This window comes from Entelurus aequoreus, linkage group LG15 (assembly GCF_033978785.1).
Source record: "Entelurus aequoreus isolate RoL-2023_Sb linkage group LG15, RoL_Eaeq_v1.1, whole genome shotgun sequence".
Classification (NCBI taxonomy): domain Eukaryota; kingdom Metazoa; phylum Chordata; class Actinopteri; order Syngnathiformes; family Syngnathidae; genus Entelurus; species Entelurus aequoreus.
This window is the reverse complement of record NC_084745.1, coordinates 31,567,604-31,579,660: the sequence shown is the minus strand read 5'-3', so window position 1 is coordinate 31,579,660 and position 12,057 is coordinate 31,567,604. Positions and strand designations below refer to the sequence as shown.

At 40.4% G+C, this 12,057-nt stretch overlaps 1 protein-coding gene across 5 annotated transcripts in view; it reads left to right on the top strand.

Annotated features, from left to right (window-relative positions):
* phldb2b (pleckstrin homology-like domain, family B, member 2b) overlaps nt 1-12,057 on the top strand; it is a 100,065-nt gene that overhangs the window by 66,163 nt on the left and 21,845 nt on the right. For all 5 annotated transcript variants that reach the window (XM_062021218.1, XM_062021219.1, XM_062021217.1 and 2 more), the window contains 3 exons: nt 3,902-4,086; nt 5,192-6,316; nt 8,343-8,696. In XM_062021218.1, the coding sequence (XP_061877202.1) occupies nt 3,902-4,086; nt 5,192-6,316; nt 8,343-8,696 (1,664 nt within the window). The remainder of the gene's footprint in view (nt 1-3,901; nt 4,087-5,191; nt 6,317-8,342; nt 8,697-12,057) is intronic.

The following is a 12,057-nucleotide window of genomic DNA, read 5'->3' as shown; positions in this document are numbered from 1 at the left end:
TTAATTTGTGTTTTTATTAAAAAAAATGTTTACACTGAATATATGTAACTGAATTTTTTGCGCCTGAATTTTGTGAACTTAATTTTTTTACACCAAATTATGCTTACAATTTTATTGAAAAAAAAAATCTGTGTTTTTTAAAATATACCGTATTTTTCGGACTATAAGTCGCTCCGGAGTATAAGTCGCACCGGACGAAAATGCATAATAAAGAAGGAAAAAAACATATATAAGTCGCAATGGAGTAAAAGTCGCATTTTTGGGGGAAATGTATTTGATAAAACCCAACACCAAGAATAGACATTTGAAAGGCAATTTAAAATAATAAAAAAAATAGTGGACAACAGGCTGAATAAGTGTACGTTATATGACGCATAAATAACCAACTGAGAATGTGTCTGGTATGTTAACGTAACATATTATGGTAAGAGTCATTCAAATAACTATAACATATAGAACATGCTATACGTTTACCAAACAATCTGTCACTCCTAATCGCTAAATCCGATGAAACCTTATACGTCTAGTCTCTTACGTGAATGAGCTAAATAATATTATTCGATATTTTACGGTAATGTGTTAATAATTTGCCTTGCGATGAGGTGGCGATTTGTCCAGGGTGTACCCCGCCTTCCGCCCGATTGTAGCTGAGATAGGCTCCAGCGCCCCCCGCGACCCCGAAGGGAATAAGCGGTAGAAAATGGATGGATGGATGGAAGGGTGTTAATAATTTCACACATAAGTTGCTCCTGAGTATAAGTCGCACCCCCGGCCAAACTATGAAAAAAACTGACTTAGAGTCCGAAAAATACGGTAAGTGTATAAAAATTCAGTGCTGAAAAATTCAGTGTCGAAAAATTAGCTGCTTTAAAAAGCAGGACTCACTACCGGTAAAATAAGGCTAAAGCAATCGATCCCGTCTTAGAACCAGCCAATGGGGTGTCAAGTTTGAAGTCACGTGACACGGGTCTTGCAAAACAACATGAAAAAACATTATATATCAAATATCGATGTATATTGCGGAAATCACATAGTCGATATCAATATAAAATGTGTTCGACAAAATATTTAATATATATTTATATTTTTTGGTTGGAATAAACCAGGAATTATGAAGCAAGATTTGTTTCATGACGTCACTCGTGCTTTGGGAACCCAGCAAACAGGAAACAAAAAGTGTCACTGAACAATGGGTGCGACACGCTAACAGCCAATCACTTAACAGTATCAACAGTGTGGTTGCGCAGTCTTTCTGTCTCGCTGTGAATTATCGACATGGAATGAGAAGAGAAACTGTAATATTTTGATATGAACTCAATAACACAAACTTGTGTTTAGCTTTGTTGGTTTTAACGCAGACAGCGAGTCAACATCCTGACACTTCCAATGAGCAGCTTCCAAAACTACTCGGTAGTGTTTAATGGCTTATACACTACTGCCATCTAGTGTCTCAAACTACCTTCAAATCTACTTTAATTATTTTATTACCTTGGCCGAGCTCATCCTCATTGGCTACCAGACACCCTGTCCACTGATAAATAGCACCCTTGGTAAGTTGGATATTACTGTATTTATTTGCAGGCTTAAATAAGTCATAAAGTGTCAATTATCAATATCCATTAATATAAAAAACGTTATATTGTGATATAGTTTTCAGCCATATCGCCCAGCTCTAGTTTAAAGCTAGGTGAGCTTAGCTATTAGCATGCCTACCCATGGCTTTCTCTGGGTCTGTAACATGTTTAGCCTTGTCCTCCAGTGATGACAATGCTTGTCAACCAGAGAGAATCTGTGTTTGTGATCAGCATTAATCGGCAATGGCCGATCACATACACTACCGTTCAAAAGTTTGGGGTCACATTGAAATGTCCTTATTTTTGAAGTAAAAGCACTGTACTTTTCAATGAAGATAACGTTTAACTAGTCTTAACTTTAAAGAAATACACTCTATACATTGCTAATGTGGTAAATGACTATTTTAGCTGCAAATGTCTGGTTTTTGGTGTAATATCTACATAGGTGTATAGAGGCCCATTTCCAGCAACTATCACTCCAGTGTTCTAATGGTACAATGTGTTTGCTCATTGGCTCAGAAGGTTAATTGATGATTAGAAAACCCTTGTGCAATCATGTTCACACATCTGAAAACAGTTTAGCTCGTTACAGAAGCTACAAAACTGACCTTCCTTTGAGCAGATTGAGTTTCTGGAGCATCACATTTGTGGGGTCAATTAAACGCTCAAAATGGCCAGAAAAAGAGAACTTTCATCTGAAACTCGACAGTCTTTTCTTGTTCTTAGAAATGAAGGCTATTCCACAAAATTGTTTAGGTGACCCCAAACTTTTGAACGGTAGTGTATGTTACCGCATCAACCTTTGTCTCGGTGGGCAGAGCCGTGACCGCTAGCTTTCACACACAGGATGCACGAACAGGGAACCTCGCTAGTTGCGACTCGCTAGTGAGAAGAAGCACCACAAGGTGACAAAAAAAGGAGAGAAAAAAATAATCGCAAAGGGGAATATTTTGGCTTCAAAGAATTGAGAAAGATGAGCCCATCAATGGGATAGCAACAAAAAACAACAACAAAACAAACCAACAGACCCATCCATCCATCCATCCATCCATCCATTTTCTACCGCTTGTCCCTTTTGGGGTCGCGGGGGGTGCTGGAGCCTATCTCAGCTGCATTCGGGCGGAAGGCAGGGTACACCCTGGACAAGTCGCCACCTTATCGCAGGGCCAACACAGATAGACAGACAACATTCACACTCACATTCACACACTAGGGTCAATTTAGTGTTGTCAATCAACCTATCCCCAGGGTCTTTGACCAACAGACCCAGTTTTTCCAATATGTATTTAATATCTATCGAAGTGCAATTTTTGCTAAAAGAGATTAAAGTTAGAATTACAGTATTATAATATATTATTATTACATTAGTTCTTGATTTGGTCTCAAAATAATGCAGTACAGTAATATTCTTTATCTACATTAATTTGTAAGACAACACATTGTCTAGCAAAATGTAATATTGGACCAGGATGCTTGTTTTTTTATGCGTGGTTGTTAAACACTGGGTGGTCCATTGTGATGGCGCCTTTTCCATATTAAGCCATAGTTAAATACAGCATGTGCAGGTTTTCTTCCTGTAGGTTGGGCCATCAGCTCGAAATAATGAATATAGAATAAAAGTAAAAATAAAAACTGCTAATCTCAGCAATGTATATTTGACTAAGTCAGGCAAAAAATAACTCATTAGAGGTTAAGAACTATACCCCACCTTAACACTGAAACGGGTAAAAATGAAAACAGGCGGGGTGGGGCTATTCCAAAAATATTTGTGGTCTCTTTTCATTTCCCAAATCCTGTTCTAAGGAACTGAACTTAACATCAACTGTTTTTCTTGGCTGGTTTTTGTCCGTGGGGTGCATACTTGCATGCTGTGTTTGTGTATTCAGGAGTGCGAGGTAGGGTTTGTCTCGTCTAAGAAGCTACAGGTGTGCACATGAGTGCAGCACTCAGATCCCAGTGATATTTCGGAACATTCCCTAATAAGTAAAGCAACTTCACTCTTAATTGTGCTTATTTGTGCATTGGAATTCATAAGTACCGGTAGACCATACAGATGTCTGCTGCCATACAGTGTTTGTTTTTTCTGCTTTCTTCTGAAATGCATAAAAACACAACACAAGAAGTATGTCTCAAATATATTTCGAGCCTTCATTAATTTATTCTTGTTTTATCCTATTTTTTTTTTGTGTGTGCCATACTTTGTTTCACAAAGTTCCCATTAGTCATGCATTTGAATGAGAAAGTGCAAGCAGTAATTATCAATTTGGACGCAGCCTATAAGTCTAGATTTTTGCAACAATAATGTATTTGTGATGTGTCATGTTTAGATTACCTGAAGTTCAGCAGCGATTATAACCATGCTGTGGTGGGCGGCACCAGCAGCACGCGAGGCATGCGCTCAGCCTCCGAGCTGCGGGATTTGATGGACACCCTGCAGCGCAAGAAAGCTGCTCTGGAAAACAGCCTGAGAGCCAACGGGAATGTCAACCCGTCTTACTTCAGAGTGACACAGGTGAATTATATTTTTTAATCTCTGCCAAGGGGTATATTATTGTACTCTTGCCTCGGCATGAAATCGTCTAGGCTACTACTACTACTAATACTACAGTTGAATGTGTTTTTCTTCTTTTACCTTAACAATAGGGCTGCAACTAACGATTATTTTAACAGTCGACTAGTTAGCGAGTATTTTTTTATTAGTCTACAAACGATTATTTTTTAAAAGATCTTATGCACATGTTTGAGTCCACGACTTGATTTTAACCCATTTTCAAAAGCCATTATAGTAAATTGTAGTATTATCATTATTATAGTAAAGTGTAACAAAGGTATATTACCACAGTAAAGATGACATTTAGTGCAAAATAAATGTAAAAGACAGGATAGACTTTAATTTATCTCACAATGGGGAAATGTCAGGGTTGCAGTGCAGAGTTACATACAAAAAAGTAAGTAGTAGAAACTAATAAAAAATAATACCACTAATATTGCACACTGAAGTACACTTACTGTATCAAAACAGTTTGTATTCCATACTGTCAATTGGGATTACTAGACTGCATGCCCCTATTTACATAAAGGTGCATACATGAACATTACTCATCATAGTCCAAACATTAGCATACCTATTTAGCTGCTATTATTCACCACAAGGAATAGAAGTGTAAACATGAATATATATCTTAATATATTGCAGTATTGATAGTGTCCGCATTCCCTTTTAATCATATACAAATGTTTGTGTAAAATTAAGTCAGTAGGAAACAAAATTGTATCCTGTGTCCAGAGACTTAATTAGGATAGACTTAATTAATCCCACAATGAAGAAATTATGTGGTTGCAGTGAAGATTTTACATACAGTAACAAAAGTAAAACATAATTTAAAAAAACTATGGAAAAATAAAAATGAGCAATAAATTATGGCTTAAGGTTACCTCGGTGGTGATGAAGGCATGAAACATGAGTTTGGCTTTGCAAAGTTTACATGTCACTTGCTGTGCTTGCTTATTTTTATTAAAACGTTGCCACACTTTAGAGTGCTTGGGTTTCCATCTTATATCCAGCAACTCAGCAATGTTTCCGCAATAAATTGTAACAGTCTCTCTCTTCTTTTTAGTCCCCGCCCCCCACACATATCACTTCCTCCTCCTCATCAGCCTATCAGGAACAAGCAAGACGTTTCCACAGTGCAGACCGTCCCCCAGTCCTATTAAAATCGGCTCCCCCTTCCTCCCCGTCCCGGCGTTCTGACCCTTCTTCTCTGGTCCCACGCACTTCTCGAAACCAGGACAGCTTGGGTAGTGGCGATAGCCGCCGTCACCATAACACTGGCTCTTCTCCACTGTTGTCAACATGGAGTAGCAGGGGCTCGTCCACCTCAGTAAGCGCTGGTGATAGCCTCCTCCTCACTCTTCCTCCTCCTCCTTCTTCATCCCGCTCTCCATCCGCGGGGGGCGCTGTCAGCATGCCTTCGAGTCCCCGGCTTGGACGCCGGAGCTACGGCAATCAAGAGGCATCAACGAGCAGTCGAACGAGGAAATACTCGTCCGGTTCTCTAAATGGGTTGACCGGGGGCGGGCACAGCCGCTCACTGCCTCGCCTCTGCCCCTCACCGTCCCCCCGGGACAACAACAACGGCGTCCTGGCTTTATCGACTCTGCAGCCGCATCGTTCCGATGCGTACAAAATTAACAAAGACCACTACAACAACAACAACAGCTTTAACACCAGTCTTGACCTGAACCACAACTCCAGTAACTCAAACATGCTGTCCTCAAATAGGAATCAAATCCGCACCACAGCTAAAGGAGAAGGCATGGTGTCCATCTCCCTGTCCTCTCTTAAGATGTCCTCTTGCACCAAGTCCACCTCCTCCACTGCATCCCCGCCAGACGTTACCATCCCATCCAAGGCCGGGGGGTCCTCATCCCCCCGCATGGCTAAGAAGCTCAGCCTGACTTCCACAAGCTCAGTGAGTTCCGTCAGCTCCACAAGCCCCCTTGAAATGGAGCTGTCTTCGGGGGAATGGGAAAAAACTGGGACGGACCCGGAACCGACCAGCGTCCTAGGCTTTGGACGCACCGAAAAGATGGCTTCATTCGGAAAAGGAGGAGTGGCTCCACCTGGCGGATTTCGGGAAAGGCGGGGTAGTATCAGCTCACTGAGCGGCAAGGAGGAGCTGACTGACTACCACCATCGTCAAAAAGAGGAGCGCCTCCGCGAGCAGGAGGTGGAGAGACTGGTGAGTTGAAATACCATCTGAATCCTTGTCTTGTCAGGCATGCTTTACTCTCCCAGGCACACGCACACACATGTCGGTTGAAGCTAACCTCTACCATATAACGCACAAAACAGGACTATTCTTAACCCCATGTGTGCTTGTGTGTGTGTGTGTGTGTGTGTGTGTGTGTGTGTGTGTGTGTGTGTGTGTGTGTGTGTGTGTGTGTGTGTGTGTGTGTGTGTGTGTGTGTGTGTGTGTGTGTGTGTGTGTGTGTGTGTGTGTGTGTGTGTGTGTGTGTGTGTGTGTGTGTGTGTGTGTGCGATGCATGTTTACATCAATCACGTGGAGGTCCACCCACCAGAGTGCGGTTTGGGCCACAGAGCAAGTCAGTCAGATGTGGCCCAGAGAAACGAGGGAAATTAAAGGGCAGAGTCCAAAGGGCAGCAGGTGGATAAACACACAGATGCTCAACGTATAATGACGACTAGATGCAAAATTACATACATAATTATCTCTCTTTCACAGGGTTTGCAATACCAAGTGAAAGTATGCATAAACCAAACTTATACACTGCCGCCATAAAAGAAATGGCTCAGCATTGGATAATTGATTTTAAAATGGATAATTTTACTCCTATTTTTATTTGATTATAGTATTGCAAAATATTATTGTATGTAGTTTCAGACGTGTAGACTTGTAGTTATTTTTTCCAACCAAAAACTGTAGGAACACCATTAATTTAAAAAAAACAGATTGAACAAAACATTTCTATATTTTTCACAACTATTAGCATTATATAATTAGATTAGATAGAAATTGTTGTAAGGGTCGACCGAATAGGATGATTGGCTGTCATGGTTGTCACTCACAGCTGTCGCACTCCCATAGCACGTGTGTTGTTACGACAAAGATGATATACAATACATTGAGTGGTAGCTAAACGTTAACAAATCGCTATTGTTAGTTGACCACAAACATAACGACTGTGTGTGTGTGCGTGTCATAAGTTAGCGCCTACATGTGACATAACAGGAACAGTGTACAGAAGACATTAGACAAGGTGCAGCAGAGGCAAAATAAATATATATTGTTTGTACTTAAGGTAAGACACCACAAAATGTGTCCCAGAAGGAGCCTACCCCAGAATCAAGGGAGGCTCACTACTGCCAAATGAAGAGCAGCTACTCCCTCTAGTGGTCACAAAGTGAAGCTTGACCAGATCCATGCAGAGATGTTTAAAAAAGACTGTGGCTTTTTATGTGGTACATTTTTACACCATCTCACATTTCCACGTTTGATTGTCTTGTCTTTTTTCTCCCCATGCACTTGTTCAAGCAAAACCCTTTTATGATTCTCCCTTTTTAACAGCAACAGAACAAGGTGAGAAAGTGACACAGGTTCACATTCGACATGACAAACGGTGATGTAAACATAGATGAAACAAGATTCTTTTTTTGTTTGTTTAGAGAATGCATTCTTTTCCTGGCGGCAATTCCTGCGTTTAGGGTCATAGTTTACAGCTGTCCACCTCCACATTAACTTGCTCAGACACAAAATCCTAACACCTCTGACCCACATTCCTTTTCTCCGTCTTTCCCTTTCTAATATTACTTGATCGGCCTGGTGCTTTAAATGTTCTCCCTCTCTCTCTTTCTCCCTCCCTCGCTCACTCCCTTCCTTGCTTTCACTGAACCCGAACTGGTCGCTCACACCCTGTAATCTGCTAGCCAGGCGTTTAGAGAAATGTCAGTGTGGGAGAAATATGCTCTTTGAAGAATGCAAAGAAGACCTGAAGGAAGACAAGAGTGTTTTTGTTGACTTAACAAGAACTTGGTAACTTTCTGCAATGCTTCCACAGGTAGTGTGACTTGTGATGTACTTTAAATAGAATGCTTCTGGTATAGTTGATTGTGTTACAAATGCTGAATATAGACATCTGCTGGATTTGTTTACATGTTCAGTATATGAGAACGATGCCCCTGGTACCTTTACAAACAGCACTTAGGTTATTTTAATTATGAATGAAACTGTGATGTTTTCCTTTTAGGAACGACAGCGTCTCGAGACCATCCTGTCCTTGTGCTCAGAGCTGGACCAGGATGGAGGCGGCTCGGTTACAAATCCGGCCTCTGCCGTGGCAGACCTCCAAAAGATCAACCAGGAGCTTCAGAAGCTCCAGCTCAATGATGATGACGACGACGACATGCCTTCTGTCTTCTCGGACTCTTCCTTAGTTAATGGCTCCGCTGGGAACGGACACGTAACAGAGAACGGCTTCTATGACCGGGATCTATTGGTACGACAAAGGCGCAGCAGTGGTACCAGGGACAGCAGGGCAGAATCGCCCGCTTTGAGTCTACGGAGCTACGCCTCATCACCATCACAACAGAGGTTAAACGAGGTAAAAATCGAATATGTTGTAGATTGTTTAGTAACATTATGTAAAGTTACTGCGTTCATTTTACTTAAAGGGGAACTGCATTTTTTGGGGGAATTTTGTCTTATTCACAATCTTTATGTAAGACAAGAACACATTCTGGGGGCGCGTGGCTCGTTTGGTAGATCAGGCGTGCCAGCAACTTGAGGGTTCAAGGTTCGATTCCCACTTCCACCTTTCTTGTCACAGCTGTTGTGTCCTTGGGCAAGACACTTTACCCACCTGCTCCCAGTGCCACCCACACTGGTTAAATGTAATTTAAAGATGTAGATAATGGGTTTCACTATTTAAAGCACTTTAAGTCACTAGAGAAAAAAACGCTAAATAAATACACTTCATGTGTTTTTCATTTTTTTATGCATTTTAACTTGTTAATAAACAGCAAAAATAGCAAAAGACAGCAAACAATACAGCCAATGGGAGTCCCTCTATCCGCCTATAAAGCGGTCTAAAAAACCGTAATCATCGTTTTGTGTGCACACTGTAAGTATATATGTAATGTAGTAACAGGCTCATTCATAATTACATGTAATAATTACGTATTTTGCACATTTTAAGCATACGGTGGCGTATTAATTTCAGAGTCGCATCACAATGTTCACTTTTCCCTTCAACAACAAACACTACCGTCTTTTTTTAACCATAGGGCACAACGGATTATAAGGTGCACTGCAGATGAGCGGGTCTATTCAGGCCTATTTTCATACAAAAACGCACTGGATTATAAGGCGCATTATAAGGGTCATATGATTTTTTTCTAAATTTACAATACTTCCTTGTGGTTTACATACCATTTAATGGTGGTTCTTTGGTCAAAATGTTGCATAGATTATGTCTTACAGACCATCTTTAAGTCGCTTTCTGACTGTGGGCGGTCTTATTTACGTGACTCCACTTCGACAGCGTTATCTCCCCATCATCTTTGTTGTACTGTTGCAGCGTGCAAGGACAGGAGTGGAAGAAGTGTCAAAAGATGGAGCTAACTGTTTTAATGGCATTCAGACTTTACTTAAATCAATAACGGAGCAGCATCTCTTCATCCGTGGCTCACTAGTGCAACAACGACGGAAATGTGTCCCGTGAAAAACCGTCCGACCGGAACTCTCTAATAACTAAAGTTCCAATAACTAAAAACAACTACACCGGTAGCTTTTAGTGCTTCCAAAGGGAGTCTACTGACAGATATAAGTTAGAACTTTACGCTACTTTTTATTAGAAATGGCAACAGCAGAGGATGAATTCCCCATAACAAGAAGACCGAGAAAAAGAAAAAGGTTATAGACTACGGTGTCTGCACGGACTACAATTGCGGATCCATGCAAATTTTCAGGACTTACACAGATCCCAAATACACATCAGCAGGTACCAGAAGGTAAGAAAAGTTGGTTTTGCATACTATTGCAAAATAAAACAGCAGATAACGTCTGCCAATGGGTGCCATTTTGGGGTCCTTAGACACACACCACAATAATACTCGTATGTTGAAGCACAGTACGTCTGACTACGATATCCATAATGCACCAACACTCCATCAAGCGGTGCGGCTTCATAGCTTACCAAAGTCTTACTAAAGCATTTTGACCGATTTTCCAGAGCCGCGTGTAATGTTCTATATTCTCAATGGAACATTTAAAGTTTTGGTGTTGTTTACTGGTGTCATCTTGCAGTCCACATTTATCTCTTATGTGTGATCGCCATCTACTGGTCACACTTATCATTACACCATGTACCAAATAAAATAGCTTTGAGGTCGGTAAGCACAACCAGAATTAGTCCGTACATTAGGCGCACCGGGTTATAAGGCGCACTGTAGATTTTTGAGAAAATGAAAGGATTTTAAGTGCGCCTTATAGTCCAAAAAATACTGTAACTGTCATGCAGCAGTATTGCTAAGTGCTCTAAATAAGAAATACAAAACTTTGAACATAATAAAACGATCACTCAATGTACACTGTCTACTCTCACTAGGATGCCAACTGATAGGGTGTTCATATTGTCTCGTTTAGATGCGGAATTAATCATTATCCACAAAAAGGGTTAAAAAAAAAAGTGCCTCAAATTAGTGTCTTTTCGTGTCTTTCTCGTTATTTCCGGGTAAAAGTTAAATTTCAAACTTCTCGGTTTGTGACAACATCCTTGTACTATCCAGGTGAGAGGCATGATTTATCATCTAGAATTAACTTTCACCAGCTCAGAGGTGATGCAGCAGCTCACTGGCTCAATATGTCAAGATCGCAGCATGAGCTAGTTAGCTCTCTGTGATCACGGAGCTACGAAAAATAGTTTGTCGGCGTTCGCTAATGCTTGGTTAATATTTAAGGTCACATGTAAATGGAGTACTGTTGGCGGTTTTTAGATGTTTATTTAGAGGACTTTATAGGCAGAATAATGTACACACATTAGCTGCATTGTTAGCCACCTCGTACTTGCTGTATTTTACGACTTAGAATGCATAAAAAGAAGAAAAACTTGTTCTTGTCTTACATTTGGGTTGTGAATGATAGGCAGTTCCCCTTTAAGTAACTTTTTGGGTACATTGTAATTGTAAGAGTAGTTTTAATGCAAAATACTTTTACTTGCGTAATTTGTGAAGAAGAAACGCTATTTTTACTCCGTTACAATGAGTCTCATTAAGATTGCTACATTTATCTATATAAAGTCAAAGTTAAAGAACCAATGATTGTCACACGCACACTAGGTGTGGTGAGATTATCCTCTGCATTTGACCCATCACCCTCACCCCCTGGGAGGTGAGGGGGTCAGTGAGCAGCAGCGGTGGCCACACCCTGGAATAATTTTTGGTGATTTAACCCCCAATTCCAACCCTTGATGCTGAGTGTCAAGCAGGGAGGTAATGGGTCCCATTTTTATAGTTTTTGGTATGACTCAGCCGGGATTTGAACTCACGACCTACCGATCTCAGGGCGGACACTCTAACCACAAGGCCATCACTCCGGCATGACCATGAATCGTATAATTTGTCTATAAAATTGTTATAAGTAAACCTCTGCATAGCATTGCATCCTTATTAACATTAAAGAAAACAGAAATTAAATAATTATAATCAACTTACAACAAACATTGTTTAACATTTAACAAATATTTAAAATGCATCAATTTGCCTGAAATTCCAGAAATATTCAATCTTTATTTAAACTATAAACATTTTTTGACCGACTTGAACCATTTCATACTGAAAAATGTACCGTAATTAAATAAGCTCCAAAATCATAATACATTCAAATTGAACAGAAACATTAACTCAGCAGCACAATATATAAAACACTTTAACCTCGAAAACAGAAATTAATTAAACAATTTGTGC